General features: G+C 42.3%; 1 protein-coding gene across 1 annotated transcript in view; it reads right to left on the bottom strand.

The window, feature by feature from the left end:
• The window catches only part of dner (delta/notch-like EGF repeat containing), a 325,026-nt gene that overhangs the window by 103,334 nt on the left and 201,896 nt on the right, over positions 1–19,796 (bottom strand). The window contains exon 4 of the mRNA XM_084332911.1: positions 10,483–10,646. Coding sequence (XP_084189037.1) covers positions 10,483–10,646 — 164 coding nt within the window. The remainder of the gene's footprint in view (positions 1–10,482; positions 10,647–19,796) is intronic.

Here is a 19,796-nt window from a genome sequence, read left to right on the forward strand (position 1 = left end):
GCCTATATCTTCATCAAACTTACTCTGATTATCCTAACACTGATAACATAGAGTCCTTACCTGACATCAGATGGTATCCAACTGGTATATTCCAATTCCTGATCACCATTCGAAAAAATCGATATGTGTATGGATCCAACGCGATACTGTAGAACTCCTTGATCAGCGGGGATCTGAGGTTCCAGAATGAACTGTGGTAACCCCGGCTGGATCAGTGTACTGGAAAATGTGGAGTACCGGATTTTTTTCCCCATTCATTTTCATTGAGTCCATTCCAAAATCACTTATGTCATCTGGGAGACGACAGGGGGCGCTTTTTTCCACAGTGATCGCCGGCGCCGCTCGGCTATACTCGGGTAGGCTCGGGTGATGCAATAATTTTTCAGATCGCTAAAAAAAAAAAATAAAAAAAAAATCCGAGAAATCTCGTGAGTGGCATTCAACGTCACTATTAAAAACCCAAGATATCTTGTGAGTGGCACTCAAAGTGTTAATGCTCCCAAGCAATGGAATACACAAACATCATGTAGAATGCATACTTTTACTTTGGATACTTAAGTACATTCAATAGCAAATACTTGTCTAAAGTACGTTTACTTAAGTAGAATTTGACTGGAAGACTTTTACTTTTACCAGACTACTCATTTATCTGGGTATTTCTACTTTTACTTAAAGTAAAGGAACTGTGAATTTCTCCACCACTGGGCTTGGATCAGTCTTAACCCCTTAAGCCTGAGCGGTCCGGTACCGGTACGAGATTGATATCACGCCATAAATAGATGAATACAGAATGTATTAATTAATGTTGCGTTTGGGGCGCTCCAGTAGCCCCGGGTTCGATTCCCCGACCCGGTGGCCATATGCTGCATGTCTTCCCCTCTTCTCCTCCCGTTTCACCCTCTCTCCGCTGTCCGTCCTGCGTTGACCAAAAAGCTGAAAATGCTATAAATAAAATCTTTAAAAAAATTAATGTTGCGTTTCTTTTTCAAATGTAGCCAAGAGTAAAGACCCTAACCCTGTCAAAACAGCAGTCAAAGTGTATATTTCCAGCACTACATTTGTTTACCAATGATTTTAAGTGTTAATAGCGAAATTATGAGTTTATAAATATCTCAGCGCATCCCGACGGAAACCGGATGAATTAGACGGAACCCAGGGCTTTTGATGGGCTTTTGATGGGCTTTCGAAGTTCATAAAACTACACTTCCCAGCTCACGCCAGCCCCTGTCGATCATCTGACTTCTAGCATGAAACTTTTTTTTGTAACGTTATTTTCGGGATCATATCTCATGGGTCGAACAAACCTGAACGGTATTACCATAAAATAGAACTTAGTTCGTTTATTTACCTTTCTGTGAACGTTTAGAAAAAAAACGCGGCTCAATCAGATGAAAAATCATGGAGCTATTTACATTACAAAAAAAGTAACTGTACTTACAGTATATTTCATTCATGTTTTTTGCTGCCCTGTCAGGGGCGCCTGGTGGTACTAAATACAGATTTAACTGCCATTGGAAAGAAGAGATTAGGCCCGATCCCTAGCTGTGTGACTTGGCCATAATAATGTAATTTATAGGCCTGCTATTCTATATTCTATATTCTACATTCATATTTCAAATTGCGTGTCCGGATGGCAAAATTCTGTACTGTATCTACAAAACCCCCTGTAAATCATCTGCCCTTTATTCATTTGCTAAGATTTTTTGTACACTTGATCTCAAGAAGGTGCTGAATGAGCTCAGTGGCAATTATTCCCATCTGTGCAATGTTAGCATGGTGTTATTCACCGTCAAAGATGAAAGAAAAAGAAATTAAACTTGATATTCTCCTTTGGTTCATTACAATTTACTCAAGCCTACACAATATTTCTGACACTAGATAATAAGAACATGCAAATAGCCTTGTAGAAGTGGAGCAATCTTCCATTTACTTATGTATGTATTTCTAGGTGAATTTTCTGAAAATATGGCTAGGGCTTAAGAGGTTAAACTAAGTTTATGCAACTGGCATTGTGTTCCATAGAGCAGTCTGAAGCATCATGTACAGGCAGCGTGCTCAGGGGTCAGCCAGACCTTCTATCAAAGAGCATGACTCCAATTACCCACCGTCTAGCCGCTGCTGCTGTCAGACCAACCTTTGGACACCAATTGCTGGAATATTTTTTAAGAAAGTTCTCCCCTTGTGTGTGTGTGCGCGTGTGTGTGTGTGTGTGTGTGTGTGTGTGTGTGTGTGTGTGTGTGTGTGTGTGTGTGTGTGTGTGTGTGTGTGTGTGTGTGTGTGTGTGTGTGTGTGTGTGTGTGTGTGTGTGTGTGTGTGTGTGTGTGTGTGTGAGTGTGTGTGTGTGTGTGTGTGTGCGTGTGCGTGTGCGTGTGTGTGCGTGCGTGCGTGTGTTGGTGTGTGTGTGTCTCTCTCAGACAGAGAAGGAATATTTATGAACACAATATTATGTATACTTAATGCCAGAGTAGTCTAAACCTTCTTCACATTATGCAAATATGGCATTATCATTCGTACATGCAAATCTGCCACTCTACGACCATGACATTTCAAGAATATTAGACGATGACGTAATAAAAAAGGAAGAGAAAGAAAAATCTTGTCTTGATTCATTCTCTGTGGAAAATGAGTTTCCAACTCCCAGCACAGTAATTCACAAAAGGACTTGGATGTAGAGAAAGAGGAGCTCTTTAATATGTCTTTTGTTTTGTTTTGTTTTGTTTCTCTGTGATGCATTGTGTTTTGTTCTGTCTCTTATCTCTTGAACGGTTCTTGCTTTTTATTTTTATTTAATTTAATTTCTGCTGTATGTAAAGCACTTTGTGGATTGTCTCTGTGAAAAGTGCTATATAAATAAACTTTACTTACTTACTTACTATACTCAGATTTCTGTCGCTGGTATCTGCCGTTCAGAGCTGTTCAAAGCAACCGTCACTTCAAATGTTTTTTTTTAAACCAGTATCTCCTACCTGTGATCGGCCAACAAGGCTGCGTTCTCCTGCACATCAATATTCCCATACTATTCGGGATACTCAAATATTCCGTCTATGGGTTGGCGCTTGCAAACACCATATTCATTTTACAGCAGCTGGGATAATGAGCACAGATCACGATTTTGAGAGACCAGAGTATATGTATGATATTAGCTTGGATTCTTATCCCATTGACTGTATTCACATGGCGGCCAATTTGCTCTTATATCATGCTCAGGTTGGGTTCCTTTCCACCCTGTTCCAAGGGGGAACCAGGTGGGAACAGAGTGGAAAGGAACCCAACCTGAGCATGCCATAAAAGCAAAATTACCACTGTGTGAATATGGTAAATTTACTGTTATATAACTGTTTTGTGATCTGTGTGTGAGCTCTGTTTCCATGGTGATGCTTGCAATATTTTGTTTGCTCAAGTACTTAAGTACTATAAACAACATACCCCATATATTAACTTCACTGGGACATAAGGCAGATGGCATCCAGGATATTAAGCTGCGTGTTACGTTTGGCAGAGTATTCAGCTTGATACGCAAATGCAAATGAGCTTAAAACATTATATTTTCATTTGCTTCCTATTGCGATTGTGGGTGAGATAGAATATAATACATAATATCTCCAGAAACCTCATAACTTGCTGTCTCATTTGGTGTAGTGCATGTTACTGTAGTATTAATATTTTAGGGCTGGAAAAAAAAGGTAAGCAGAAATCTCTTTCTCTCTCTTTCTGTCTCTCTCTCGCATCCATTTGCTTACTACACAGTTTGAGAATCACTGGTTCAGCCAGTGTGTGCGTGTGTGTATGCGTGTGTGTATGCATGTGTGTGTGTGTGTGTGTGTGTGTGTGTGTGTGTGTGTGTGTGTGTGTGTGTGTGTGTGTGTGTGTGTGTGTGTGTGTGTGTGTGCGTGTGTGTGTGTGTGTGTGTGTGCGTGTGTGTGTGTGTGCGTGTGCATGTGTGTGTATGTGTGAGGGAGAAAAAGTGAATTTCCTGAGAGCAGTTACATATTTAACTTTTTATACACTTTAGCACTTTATACTAGAGAGAGGAGTTTATACTAGAGAGCACTTTATACTAGAGAGAGGAATTTATACTAGAGAGCACTTTATACTAGAGAGAGGAGTTTATATTAGAGAGCACTTTATACTAGAGAGGAGTTTATACTAGAGAGCACTTTATACTAGAGAGAGGAGTTTATATTAGAGAGCACTTTATACTAGAGAGGAGTTTATACTAGAGAGCACTTTATACTAGAGAGAAGAGTTTATACTAGAGAGCACTTTATACTAGAGAGAGGAGTTTATACTAGAGAGCACTTTATACTAGAGAGAGGAGTTTATACTAGAGAGAGCACTTTATACTAGAGAGGAGTTTATACTAGAGAGCACTTTATACTAGAGAGAGCACTTTATACTAGAGAGAGGAGTTTATACTAGAGATCACTTTATACTAGAGAGAGCACTTTATACTAGAGAGGAGTTTATACTAGAGAGAGCACTTTATACTAGAGAGAGGAGTTTATACTAGAGAGAGGAGTTTATACTAGAGAGCACTTTATACTAGAGAGAGCACTTTATACTAGAGAGAGCACTTTATACTAGAGAGCACTTTATACTAGAGAGAGGAATTTATACTAGAGAGAGCACTTTATACTAGAGAGAGGAGTTTATACTAGAGAGGAGTTTATACTAGAAAGCACTTTATACTAGAGAGAGGAGTTTATACTAGAGAAAGGAGTTTATACTAGAAAGCACTTTATACTAGAGAGCACTTTATACTAGAGAGAGCACTTTATACTAGAGAGCACTTTATACTAGAGAGCACTTTATACTAGAGAGCACTTTATACTAGAGAGAGCACTTTATACTAGAGAGCAATTTATACTAGAGAGAGGAGTTTATACTAGAGAGCACTTTATACTAGAGAGAGCACTTTATACTAGAGAGAGGAGTTTATACTAGAGAGAGCACTTTATACTAGAGAGAGCACTTTATACTAGAGAGAGGAGTTTATACTAGAGAGGAGTTTATACTAGAGAGAGCACTTTATACTAGAGAGAGCACTTTATACTAGAGAGAGCACTTTATACTAGAGAGGAGTTTATACTAGAGAGGAGTTTATACTAGAGAGAGGAGTTTATACTAGAGAGAGCACTTTATACTAGAGAGAGCACTTTATACTAGAGAGAGCACTTTATACTAGAGAGCACTTTATACTAGAGAGAGCACTTTATACTAGAGAGCACTTTATACTAGAGAGCGAAGTTTATACTAGAGAGCACTTTATACTAGAGAGAGCACTTTATACTAGAGAGAGGAGTTTATACTAGAGAGAGCACTTTATACTAGAGAGAGGAGTTTATACTAGAGAGCACTTTATACTAGAGAGAAGAGTTTATACTACAGAGGAGTTTATACTAGAGAGAGCACTTTATACTAGAGAGAGGAGTTTATACTAGAGATCACTTTATACTAGAGAGAGCACTTTATACTAGAGAGAGCACTTTATACTAGAGAGAGCACTTTATACTAGAGAGAGGAGTTTATACTAGAGAGAGCACTTTATACTAGAGAGAGCACTTTATACTAGAGATCACTTTATACTAGAGAGCACTTTACACTAGAGAGAGGGGTTTATACTAGAGAGAGCACTTTATACTAGAGAGAGGAGTTTATACTAGAGAGAGGAGTTTATACTAGAGAGGAGTTTATACTAGAGAGAGCACTTTATACTAGAGAGAGCACTTTATACTAGAGAGAGGAGTTTATACTAGAGAGAGCACTTTATACTAGAGAGAGGAGTTTATACTAGAGAGAGGAGTTTATACTAGAGAGGAGTTTATACTAGAGAGGAGTGAGTTTATACTAGAGAGGAGTTTATACTAACCAATTCTACAACCGGTTTGACACGGCAGCCAGGGCTCGCTCTGCCCCTGTTGACCAGGCCACACCAACACCCCCTCCCACCTCTTCAGCTGCAGCTCCTCCCCCTGCACCATCTCCTCCTCACTGCTGCAACCACAACTCTGCAGTTCCGTTCCCTGGCCCCACCCCTATCACCTAGCCCCCCCCCCAGTGACCTAGTCCCCCCGCCCCTGTCACCTGCCCCCCCCCCCCCCCCCTGTGTCACCCAGCCCCCCCCCCCCTTGTCCCTCACAGTAGATGAGGTGAGGGCGGAACTTAGGAAACTGCGTCCAGGAAAGGCGGCTGGCCCGGATGGCGTGTGTTCGAGGCTGCTGAAGCTCTGTGCAGACCAACTGGCTGAGCCGCTCCAGAAGCTCTTCAATATGAGCCTGCGGGACATGAGGGTGCCGGTCCTGTGGAAAACATCATGTCTTGTGCCGGTACCCAAAGCTGGGCGCCCGGCCGAGCTCAACGACTACAGACCGGTGGCCCTCACGTCACACATCATGAAGACACTGGAGAGGCTGCTTCTACACCATCTGAGGCCACAGACTGAACACGCCCTTGACCCCCTGCAATTTGGGTATCGGGAGAGCATCGGGGTGGACGACGCGGTCCTCTACATGCTTCACCGGGCCTACTCCTACCTGGATGAGCTGGGGAGTTATGTGAGGATTATGTTTTTTGATTTTTCGAGCGCTTTTAATACTATTCAACCTCCCATACTTAAAGACAAGCTCAGGAAGATGGGGGTGGATCCCTCCTTCACTTCCTGGATCACGGATTACCTGACAGACCGACCACAGTTTGTCAGAATGGGCAACTGTGTCTCGGAGACAGTGGTCAGCAGCACTGGGGCTCCACAGGGGACTGTTCTTGCTCCGTTCCTGTTCACCCTCTACACGGCAGACTTCAACTACAACTCTGAGTCTTGCCACGTCCAAAAATACTCGGACGACACAGCGATTGTGGCGTGTGTGAGGAAGGGACAGGAGGGAGAGTACAGGGACCAGGTGGGAGCCTTCAGCGACTGGAGCGAACGGAACGGCCTTCTCCTGAACGCAAAAAAGACCAAGGAGATGGTACTGGATTTCCGCAGGTCGAAACCACCTCTGCAACCAGTCAGCATACGGGGAAACAACATTGCGACGGTGCAGACATACAAATATTTAGGTGTGCACCTAGACGATAAGCTGGCCTGGGCTGCAAACGCGAAAGCGCTCTACAAGAAAGGACAGAGCCGGCTGTTCTTCCTTAGGAGGCTCAGGTCTTTTAATGTGTGTGGGGAAATGTTGTTCATGTTCTATCAGGCAGTGGTGTCAAGTGTGCTCCTCTATGCCGCTGTCTGCTGGGGTGGTAATACCACGGCCAGGGATGCCAGGCGGCTGGATAAGCTGGTGAAAAAGGCTGGCTCAGTGGTGGGGAGGAGACTGGACCCACTGGGGACCGTGGTGGAGAGCCGCACGCAGAGCAAGCTGCTGGCCATCATGGGCAATACCAACCACCCTCTCCACCACACCCTGGTGGGGCAGAGCAGCAGTCGCAGCGGACGGCTCATCTCCCTGCGCTCACGGACTGAGCGGCACAGGAGGTCCTTTGTCCCCACAGCTATCAGACTGTACAACAGCGTAATATAGTGCGGGGGACCTTGACCTCTGACCCACACACCTGTTTTTACACCTGTTTTTATACACTGTTCTATACACCTGCTTTTATCTAATCACGCTCCTATTAATATTGATGGATATGATTTAATTGAATTTTATCATGTGCTTATTTTTTATTCATGATGCAGACATAACGTGTAATAACTGAATGAGAACTGTCAATGTCTGTATACTGTGTGAGCTGCGAGATACCCTGAATTTCCCCAAGGGGATTAATAAAGTATCTATCTATCTATCTATCTATCTATCTATCTATCTATCTATCTATCTATCTATCTATCTATCTATCTATCTATCTATCTATCTATCTATCTATCTATCTATCTATCTATCTATCTATCTATCTATCTATCTATCTATCTATCTATCTATCTATCTATCTATCTATCTAGAGAGAGAGAGAGAGAGAGAGAGAGAGAGAGAGAGAGAGCACTTTATACTAGAGAGCACTTTATACTAGAGAGAGCACGTTATACTAGAGAGATGAGTTTATACTAGAGAGAGGAGTTTATACTAGAGAGAGCACTTTATACTAGAGAGAGGAGTTTATACTAGAGAGAGGAGTTTATACTAGAGAGAGCACTTTATACTAGAGAGAGGAGTTTATACTAGAGAGAGAGGAGTTTATACTAGAGAGAGCACTTTATACTAGAGAGAGGAGTTTATACTAGAGAGAGCACTTTATACTAGAGAGAGGAGTTTATACTAGAGAGAGCACTTTATACTAGAGAGATGAGTTTATACTAGAGAGCACTTTATACTAGAGAGAGCACTTTATACTAGAGAGAGGAGTTTATACAAGAGAGAGCACTTTATACTAGAGAGAGGAGTTTATACTAGAGAGCACTTTATACTAGAGAGAGCACTTTATACTAGAGAGAGGAGTTTATACTAGAGAGAGCACTTTATACTAGAGAGAAGAGTTTATACTAGAGAGAGGAGTTTATACTAGAGAGAGCACTTTATACTAGAGAGGGGAGTTTATACTAGAGAGCACTTTATACTAGAGAGAGCACTTTATACTAGAGAGAGGAGTTTATACTAGAGAGAGCACTTTATACTAGAGAGAGGAGTTTATACTAGAGAGAGCACTTTATACTAGAGAGGAGTTTATACTAGAGAGAGGAGTTTATACTAGAGAGCACTTTATACTAGAGAGAGCACTTTATACTAGAGAGTACTTTATACTAGAGAGAGCACTTTATACTAGAGAGGAGTTTATACTAGAGAGAGCACTTTATACTAGAGAGAGCACTTTATACTAGAGAGAGGAGTTTATACTAGAGAGCACTTTATACTAGAGAGCACTTTATACTAGAGAGAGCACTTTATACTAGAGAGAGGAGTTTATACTAGAGAGCACTTTATACTAGAGAGAGGAGTTTATACTAGAGAGCACTTTATACTAGAGAGGAGTTTATACTAGAGAGAGCACTTTATACTAGAGAGAGCACTTTATACTAGAGAGAGCAATTTATACTAGAGAGAGGAGTTTATACTAGAGAGAGGAGTTTATACTAGAGAGAGCACTTTATACTAGAGAGAAGTTTATACTAGAGAGAGGAGTTTATACTAGAGAGAGCACTTTATACTAGAGAGGAGTTTATACTAGAGAGAGGAGTTTATACTAGAGAGAGCACTTTATACTAGAGAGAGCACTTTATACTAGAGAGAGGAGTTTATACTAGAGAGAGCACTTTATACTAGAGAGAGGAGTTTATACTAGAGAGAGGAGTTTATACTAGAGAGGAGTTTATACTAGAGAGAGCACTTTATACTAGAGAGAGGAGTTTATACTAGAGAGCACTTTATACTAGAGAGAGCACTTTATACTAGAGAGAGGAGTTTATACTAGAGAGAGCACTTTATACTAGAGAGAATAGTTTATACTAGAGAGAGGAGTTTATACTAGAGAGAGCACTTTATACTAGAGAGGGGAGTTTATACTAGAGAGCACTTTATACTAGAGAGAGCACTTTATACTAGAGAGAGGAGTTTATACTAGAGAGAGCACTTTATACTAGAGAGATGAGTTTATACTAGAGAGAGCACTTTATACTAGAGAGGAGTTTATACTAGAGAGAGGAGTTTATACTAGAGAGCACTTTATACTAGAGAGAGCACTTTATACTAGAGAGAGCACTTTATACTAGAGAGAGCACTTTATACTAGAGAGAGGAGTTTATACTAGAGAGCACTTTATACTAGAGAGGAGTTTATACTAGAGAGAGCACTTTATACTAGAGAGAGCACTTTATACTAGAGAGAGCAATTTATACTAGAGAGAGGAGTTTATACTAGAGAGAGGAGTTTATACTAGAGAGAGCACTTTATACTAGAGAGGAGTTTATACTAGAGAGAGGAGTTTATACTAGAGAGAGCACTTTATACTAGAGAGGAGTTTATACTAGAGAGAGGAGTTTATACTAGAGAGAGCACTTTATACTAGAGAGAGGAGTTTATACTAGAGAGAGCACTTTATACTAGAGAGGAGTTTATACTAGAGAGAGGAGTTTATACTAGAGAGAGGAGTTTATACTAGAGAGAGGAGTTTATACTAGAGAGAGGTGTTTATGCTAGAGAGAGGAGTTTATACTAGAGACTTTTCAGTCACAGGATGACTGATCCCGCATACAAGATGCTACACAATACAGTGCTATGGTTCTAAATGTGCAGTGCCCTCCTCCCCCAAACAAATAAAGCATAGTGTCTCATTTATACTATACAACAATTATATAATGGGTGTGTTCATAGATTTCCCTGGATTGTAACACCCAAACTCTAGACTATAACAGTCTGTTCCGTACTACAGTAAAGTACAGCTAAAGAAAAGTATAATTCCCAAGTTCAGATGCTGGGGTCAGACTTTCCCTTCCACCTCTGTTCCGTGAGTGTGCTGCTGTTAAGTGAGTGAGTGTAGGGGTCTTACTGAGGAAGTAGTTCTGTCCCAAAGGCAGGGAGTGGTCCGGTACCACGAGTCCATCAGAGGTCTGCTGGAACCACAACATAATCCCCTCCAACACAGAGGAACGCAGGAAGCCCTCCTCACTCACACGCCACAGCACAGGAGCACCGCTAGCGTTCACCACAATCCTATAGAGAAGGGAGGATAGAAGAGAGAGAGAGAGAGAGAGAGAGAGGCGGTGTGGTGTAGAAGAAAGAGACAATAAGGTAGAGAGATTATAAGAGATAGAGAGAGAGAGAGAGAGAGAGAGAGAGAGAGAGAGAGAGAGAGAGAGAGAGAGAGAGAGAGAGAGAGAGAGAAGATAGATGGAAAAGAATAATACTAATACACTTTATTTGTATAGCACCTTTCATACAAGAATTGCAGTCCGACGTGCTTCACAGCAGTGATGTAGACACAAAATAAACATAGGCATAAAATGAGCATACAATTGGCATAATTATAGACGGGCATAAAATGAGCAGAGAATTGACATTAAAACCTCCCGAACAAATCGTAAGAAGAGAGAGAGTGATATTGAGACCTAGAAATGTATATCTCATGGGGCTTATTATTAAGCCCAATTATTTCATGCCATGGCTGAAACCACAATCCTCTAGCCATTGCATTGACATAATATATTGCTCATTAGCGGCCATGGTGGGCCCCTGTGGTTGGGTCGGTCTGGCTGACTGTGACTAATGTGACGGCCCTCCCACTCAGCCTGCTGCACTTCCTGTTCCTGTTGTTCTCAGGAGAGTCGGGAGGCTGATGAGGCTCACCTGGGCAGCCTGGGCCCTGCCGTCTGTGTATGTTGGGACATTCGAGTATTCTCCCTCTCTCTCCAATGTGATATTTTTCCTCGGCTCACTCTCTCTCTCCTCTCACTCTTATCTTTCCACTCCCTTTCTACTTCCTCCTCTTCATCTTGTTTTCTCATGTTCTCACCCTCACTCTCTCTCTGTCTCTCTCTCTGTCTCCCTCTCTCTGTCTCTCTCTCTCTCTCTCCCTCTCCCCGGAAGAGAGAGAGAGCAAGAGAGAGAGAGAGAGAGAGAGAGAGAGAGAGGGAGAAAGAGAGAGAGAGAGAGAGAGAGAGAGAGAGAGAGAGAGAGAGAGAGAAGAGAGAGAGAGAGAGAGAGAGAGAGAGAGAGGGTGAGGACATCAGTAGAGTCAGTAGAGTCAGTAGAGTCAGTAGAGTGCAGGGAGACTAGAAAGGAGTAGAGTCAGTAGAGTCAGTAGAGTCAGTAGTCAGTAGAGTGCAGGGAGACTAGAGAGGAGTAGAGTCAGTAGAGTCAGTAGAGTCAGTAGTCAGTAGAGTGCAGGGAGACTAGAGAGGAGTAGAGTCAGTAGAGTCAGTAGAGTCAGTAGAGTGCAGGGAGACTAGAGAGGAGTAGAGTCAGTAGAGTCAGTAGAGTGCAGGGGAACTAGAGAGGAGTAGAGTCAGTAGAGTGCAGGGAGACTAGAGAGGAGTAGAGTCAGTAGAGTCAGTAGAGTGCAGGGAGACTAGAGAGGAGTAGAGTCAGTAGAGTCAGTAGAGTCAGTAGAGTCAGTAGTCAGTAGAGTGCAGGGAGACTAGAGAGGAGTAGAGTCAGTAGAGTCAGTAGAGTCAGTAGAGTGCAGGGAGACTAGAGAGGAGTAGAGTCAGTAGAGTCAGTAGAGTGCAGGGGAACTAGAGAGGAGTAGAGTCAGTAGAGTGCAGGGAGACTAGAGAGGAGTAGAGTCAGTAGAGTCATAGAGTGCAGGGAGACTAGAGACTAGTAGAGTCACCCCACAGCATAGTCTACTCACTCACTCACTCACTCACTCACTCACTCACTCACTCACTCACTCACTCACTCACTCACTCACTCACTCACTCACTCACTCACTCACTCACTCACTCCCTCACTCCCTCACTCACTCACTCACTCCCTCACTCCCTCACACGTACATACACTGCATTCACCACTGATTCTACTCCTCTAACACACTTCATGACCTTTTAATTTGATTTACAATATACTTTGTTAAACCTTGGTTCATGCGCGGTAAACCTTGGTTCATGCGTGGTAAACCTTGGTTCATGCGTGGTAAACCTTGGTTCATGCGTGGTCTCCCTTTTTTGTCCTACTTTTGAGCCAGTGTGTGACACTAAGTGGGAATTTAGTTTAGCTACTTGGGGTATAATTGATTTATACCGCAAGACAACATCTATAACGGCCTAACAATGTAGGCACATTGGTTGCGTGATATGATAGATATGATCAATCAAACGCACCTTGTGTTTTCCCAAGTACAGGTATTCAAAATGCATTTGGCTACTGTTTTGGCTGGGGACGATGAGTAATGGCTGGCACTAGTCTGACTGTGTGTGTGGGGGGGGGGGCTCTACACCATGACCCCGAAAAACACGAGGGAGAGAAAGAGAAGCTTCTCTCTAGTGGTTCTTTCTCCCCCACTCTCTCCCTCTTCATGTCTCTCTATATATACTGTATATGTATGTCTCTCTCTCTCTCTCTCTCTCTCTCTCTCTCTCTCTCTCTCTCTCTCTCTCTCTCTCTCTCTCTCTCTCTCTCTCTCTCTCTCTAATATATATATATATATTATATATATAAATATATGTCTCTCTGACACCTGCAGATACCTTGCTTTCAGCCTCTTGAGGCTAGAAAGGCTTGCAGCTTTATCATTACCATCTCCAAATTGATGTCACTTTCGGTTCAGTGCTTCATTTTCAAGTGGTGTGTGTCAACCTGAGAGCAGGTGGTGTGAGCATGTGTATGAGCGTGTGTGTGTGTGTGTGTGTGTGTGTGTGTGTGTGTGTGTGTGTGTGTGTGTGTGTGTGTGTGTGTGTGTGTGTGTGTGTGTGTGTGTGTGTGTGTGTGTGTGTGTGTGTGTGCATGAATACGTTGTTTATGCATCCGTGCCTGCGAGTGTGTTCATGTGCTAAAGTGTGTTTGGGCATCCAGGCACCGTGTGTAATTATTGCACAGCCCACAAACAAAGCAACAGTTGATTAGCATGCTGCTAGGAGCCTCCAGCCAGCCGCGTCTCTGAGGGCCACCATTAAGAACATCCAACACTCACCTTGACAAATAATAGCCCATCCCTGTTGAATAATGCATTGATCCGTATTTATCAGGCGTCTCAGAGGAGCACTGATCCAGAACTACTGTTTACAGACGTACTTGCGGCCGTAATAGACAGAGTAGCCCTGCCCGGAGACTAGAGTCAGCCTATTATGTCCCTTGGACAGGGCGGACTTGCTATTGGCTTCCCATACAGGAGCTTGGATCAAGGTGTGTTACAGTGGTGCCGTTACCTGTATGTGTAACATTATGGCAGTCATGCCTGGCCATGGACTGTTGTCCTTGTCTCCGTCTCTCGTTTTCTCTCTGTGTTCTGTCTCTTGCTCTCGCCTTTCTCCCCTTCTCTCTCTCTCTCGCTCTCCCGTTCATGTCCCCCCATTAGATTAGTGTTTGATATTTTCATGGGATTATGTTTCTCTCTTGTATTACAGTATGTTCTCTGTTTAGTATTAGTCTTTGTAGTATTCTTGTTTCAGTAGTTCCTGTAGTTCTGAGCTAGTCTGTTTCCCAGGTGTCTCCATCTGTAATCAGCCCAGGTGTTTCTCATGTTCCCATTTTCTCCTTGTGTATTTGGATTCCCTCTCCTCTGCCCTCTGTGCTGGTCCATTGTCTATGTCCAGTGTCTACTGTCAACTGTTAGGTGTTATCTGTTCTTATTGGTTGATTAAGGTTATTAAAAAAAGAGTATTTAATACTTTTTTTATAAGTTATTTTAAACAGGCAGGTCAATTAATAACAAATTCTTATTCAAATGATGGCCTGGTGAGAGGACAAAATGTCCTCTCTAAGGGTAACAGGGAAAGGGGACATTAAGAAATGAAATACAATGAAATAGAAAAGAGACAGAAGATACATACATCACAGAGGTAAGGGAAATAACACACATCAAACAAACAACCAAATGAAATTACAAGGTATGAAGGCTTCCGTAGGGAGAGGCACACGAGATGGCTGCTTGAAGTTGTAGCTCCCGACGGTCGATTGAGATAACCTCTCCAAATTCAAAAAGAAAAGCTCAAACAATAATGAAATACTCGGAAATAAGTGAGAGGACATAAACTATGAGTCGAAGGAGTCGAAGGAATTGTAAAAAACAGGAGAAAGACGACGAAAACGGCGAGATGGACAAAGTAAGATCAACTAACATGGGTGAAGATGGCGGCGGTGAAAACACGACTGAAACAATTCAAGAGGGACTTGCCAACATTAGCAGAGAGATACGCAACCTTAAGACAGAACTGAAGAACGACTTGAAAACGACACAAGAAGAATTAAAGACAGAACTGATGACAGAACTCAAAGATTTTAAAAAGGAAATTAATCAAGAACTGAGAGCTAACGCACTACAGGCCAAAGCACAAAGCACCAGAATACACGAGGCAGAGGCGCGCATCGGAGAAACAGAAACATGGAATATGACAGTCAAGGAAACACTCCTCATGTCTTTGGAACAGCAGAGAGCCATGCAAGAAGCGCTAACGGACATGGAAGGGAGGTCCAGAAGAACAAATATGCGCATCTATAACGTACCGGAGGGAACGGAGAAAGACTGCCCTCTCCCGGAGTTTATTGATAAGCTGCTAAGAGCTGAGCTCTCACTACCAACAGATACCGACCTGCAGATCCAGCGGGCCCACAGAGCATTGGCTCAAAAGCCAGGACCCGATGCACCACCTAGGTCGATTATAATAAACTTCCTCCAATTCACTACCAAAGAGATGGTCATCAGTAAAGCCTGGCAGAAGAAGATCGAGATCGAGGGCAAACGCTTGTCGTTTGACCATGACTACGCGACGGCGGTGATGCAGAGGAGAAGAGAATATGGTGGCATCAAAAGGGCACTGAAAGTAAACGGGATTCGGTTCCAGACACCCCTCGCTAAGATCCGAATCCACTGGGACTCCGGCACACGTACATATGACAGCGCCGAGGAAGCCGCACAGGATCTGAAGAAGAGAGGAGTCGCTGTGGAGGAGCCAGCCCCCCGCGCTGCTAGAACAGACCAGGACGAGCGACTACAGCGAGGACAACCGTGGCAGCGCGCTGGAAGGAAGGAGAGACACCCGGGAGACGCGAGCGAGAGGGAGAGAGGAATAGCCCAACGAGCAAAGAACAGACTGCAGGACTTTCAATGTACCACCAGCAAATAAATCTCAGGGTGAGAAATACATAGCATAATAAGACTGGTGAGTTAATTCAACGTGACGTGAGTGAACTGCCCGAATATGTCGCGGACTATGGGCTGTATTGTGTTGTTTTGACTCGCTTAACGCTAGACGTTCCGAGTTTTTGTTGGATCTAATGCGGACTAGCTGTAAGCTATTCACGTGAATGCTGAATAGCCCCTTGACCCAAATGACTGGATGACTATTAGTCTCCCTTTTTTATAGTTTAACAGACTCCACTTGATTATTGAAAGACCGACGAGAGTCACTCAGGCACGCTGTAGGTAGACTAGACACTTTCTCTTTTTTTTATAGCTCCTTTTTTTCCGCGGGGGCCTGCACTTGAGTGGAGTCTATCCCCCCACCCCCAACGGGACCTAAGCCATGGGATGGCCAGCGAACGTCTGTTTTTGGAAGCCAAGTATTGTTTTTGTTAATGTTACACCTGTTCTCTATGTGTATATGTCTAACTGTTCATGTTTAGTAATGTGTGAATTCCGGGTTGACAGTGTCAGGTTTAAGTTGTTAAAGCACAGATGAGTAGAAACTTTAAGGTGGTATCTATAAATGTAAATGGTCTGGTTAACCCAGTTAAACGGAGCAAAGTCATAACCAAATTGAAACGTGAAAAAGCTCAAATTATCTTTTTGCAAGAAACTCATCTCTCTCAGATGGAGCACGAGAAACTCAAGAAATATGGATATAGGAATACGTTCTATAGCTCGTTTAGATCGGGTCATAAACGAGGTGTTTCTATACTAATTCCAAACTCATTAAATTTTTAACTTATGACAGAAACTAATGATAAGGAAGGACGCTATGTCATGATAAAATGCAAATTAGAGGGCAACTTGGTTACGCTGCTGAATGTATATGCCCCACCGGGGAGCAACAAAGGTTTCTATAAATTCATATTTGGTCTGATAGCAGCGGAGTCTGAGGGGATACTAATCTGTGGGGGAGATTTTAATACTATTCTTAGTCGTGAGCTGGACACTACAAGCCATAGGGTGAACAGGACTCCACAGACAAAAATAATGAATGCTTCACTCACAGACTTAGGAATGTTTGATGTATGGCGAGATCTCCACCCATCTGAGAGAGACTACACCCACTATTCTGTTCCTCACTCTGTTTATTCAAGAATTGACTATATTTTTATGTTTAGAGGTGATAGACATAGGATAACGGATTGTACTTTGGGAACTACTGACATATCAGACCACTCTGCAGTCTATATGACTTTACACTTGGATAGTAGGCCAAGGAACACACTATGGAGGCTTAACACAGGAATATTGAACAACAAAACAATTGTTGAAAGTATTAGGACCGAATTAAAAACATATATAGAGATTAATGACAATGGTGAGGTTAATCCAGTGATTGTTTGGGATGCCGCAAAAGCTGTGCTAAGGGGGAAAATGATTGCCATCACAGCAACACTGAAGAAGACGAAAGAACGCAAATATCAGGATCTAACCCAAAAATTTACATCTATAGAGCAACAGCATAAAAATACTCCAACTAGTCAGCTGCTACAGCAAATTAGGGAAACAAGAAAATTGATTGACGAAGTCTATAAAGATGACATTGAGAAAAAATCTAGATTTTTACGTCAAACATATTATGAATCAGGCCCAAAGGCTACTAGATTATTGGCCAGAAGGTTGCGAAAGCAACAGACACAAAATACAATTAATAAGATTAAAGATCCCTTAACTGGAGTAGTGTCCAGTAATTTGGGAGATATAGAGAAGGCCTTTGAATCATACTACAAAAACCTATATACACAACCAGCACAAATAGATAGTGAAGCCACTATTGCATTCCTGAGATCTTGGCAAAATGCAGAACAAAATTATGACTGCAGAAATCACTATAGAGGAGTTAGACAGGACAATATCTAATCTTAAAACTAACAAATCGCCAGGTAGTGACGGCCTTCCAGCAGAATGGTACAAAGCTTTTCGCCAGGAGATCATGCCATTGCTGGTGGCCTCATTTAACTACACTCTTAGAGAGGGCATCCCCCCTCCCTCCTGGAGGGAGGCGACTATAACAGTACTTCCCAAGGAGGGTAAAGATAAGGAATTATGTAGTTCGTTTAGACCAATATCGATCCTTAATTTGGATTATAAACTGTACGCCTCCATTATCACAAAAAGATTAGAACAGTTTTTGCCAGACCTAATAAGCACGGACCAAACTGGATTTATATCTGGTCGCCAAACCCAGGATAACTTAAAATGAACACTACATATTATGAATCAGATTAAACAAACCAACGTTTATTCGGCCTTATTAAGTCTGGACGCGGAAAAAGCGTTTGATTGTGTGAGCTGGGACTATTTATTCTTGGTACTAGAAAGGTTAGGATTCAAGGAAGATTCAATTAGGTGTTTTAAAACACTATATACAAGACCCACAGCGAGAATAAAAGTAAACGGTCGGTTAACAAATCCGATCGCCCTAGAACGCGGTACACGCCAAGGTTGTCCATGTAGCCCCGCCCTGTTCGCGATTTTCATTGAACCGCTAGCCCAAGCAATTAGGGAAGACCCCAATATAACAGGTATTAATATAAAAGAAACGGAGCATAAGATAGCATTATACGCGGATGATGTCTTAATTTACTTAAAAAACCCCAGTCTGAGCCTCCCTAGACTAATGGACCTTATTGAAACCTATGGTCAACATTCGGGATACAAACTAAATATAGGAAAAACACAGATACTTACGTATAACTATACCCCCCCAAGAGAAATAAAAGAAAACTACAATTTAAATTGGAACATGAAGTCCATAAAATATCTGGGAGTAAGGCTGACTAAGGACTTAACAAAATTGTATGAAGCAAATTACCAGCCCCTAAACACACAAATTAAAAAAGATATAGAAAGATGGTCATTAGCCCCCCTGGATTTCACCTCCAGAATAGACTCAGTAAAAATGAACGTAGTCCCTAGACTACTATCATCATCATCATCTTTTCCAGTCCTTGCCGGTGGAAATCCCTGCTAAACAGTTTAACGAGTGGGACAGGATGATTTCTAGATTCATATGGAGCGGGAAAAAACCGAGAATTAGGTTCCGGACACTCCAACTCCCTAAAGAGAAGGGAGGCATGTCCCTCCCAAATCTGAAGGAGTATTACTATGCAGCGCAAATAAGACCTTTGGTCTGTTGGTGTGAAAGGGACTACGAAGCGAAGTGGAAGGACATTGAAGTGAAATCAATTGATATACCACTCCAGACAGTAATTGGTGATAGACAGCAGGCCAAGACCCTATATAGAAACTTAAACCCATTTATTGTACACACCCTACAGACATGGTTCAAAATTGTGAAACAATTCAAGTTAGAAAAAAGGATTAAGATCTTGAGGTGGTTTGCCTTCGATTTAGGATTTAAACATTGAACACATGATCAAACATTTAAGGAATGGGCTCTCCGAGGTATTACCTCATTCAGCACAATGGTAGAGAATGGAGAACTTGTGAGCTTTCAAACCTTGAAAGATACATACGGTTTGGATAAACACGACTTCTTCAGATACCTACAACTACGCCAGTACTTTCTAAAAGAGGTAAAGGTGTCTGAGCCCAATACCCCAATAGACAGTGTTATTCAGATATTAATTCAGGCATACAGGGACAAGATGAGTAAAACTGTGTCAAAATTGTATAATAGCTTTATTCAGGCCAGAACTGACTCCACAAGTTACATTAAGACAAATTGGGAAAAGGAATCAAACATTGAAATAACCGAAGACGAATGGGAGAACATGTGCAGAACTCAATGTAGCTCGACTAATTCAAAAACATGGAGAGAATTCTGCTGGAAAGACTTGACTAGATTCTTCATAACTCCCAAAATCAAATCCCGACAAGTAGGCATAGAGCAACCATGTTGGAGACAGTGCGGCCAGAGGGAGGCAAACCACTCTCATATCTTTTGGAATTGTCCAGGAATTCAACGTTATTGGCAAGATGTTCACTCCACCATGCAGGTTATATTGAATTTTAAGATACCGGAGACCTTCTCCTATTTGTACCTGGGTAAC

This window comes from Notolepis coatsorum (genome assembly GCF_963971535.1).
Source record: "Notolepis coatsorum genome assembly, chromosome: 1".
Classification (NCBI taxonomy): Eukaryota; Metazoa; Chordata; class Actinopteri; order Aulopiformes; family Paralepididae; genus Notolepis; species Notolepis coatsorum.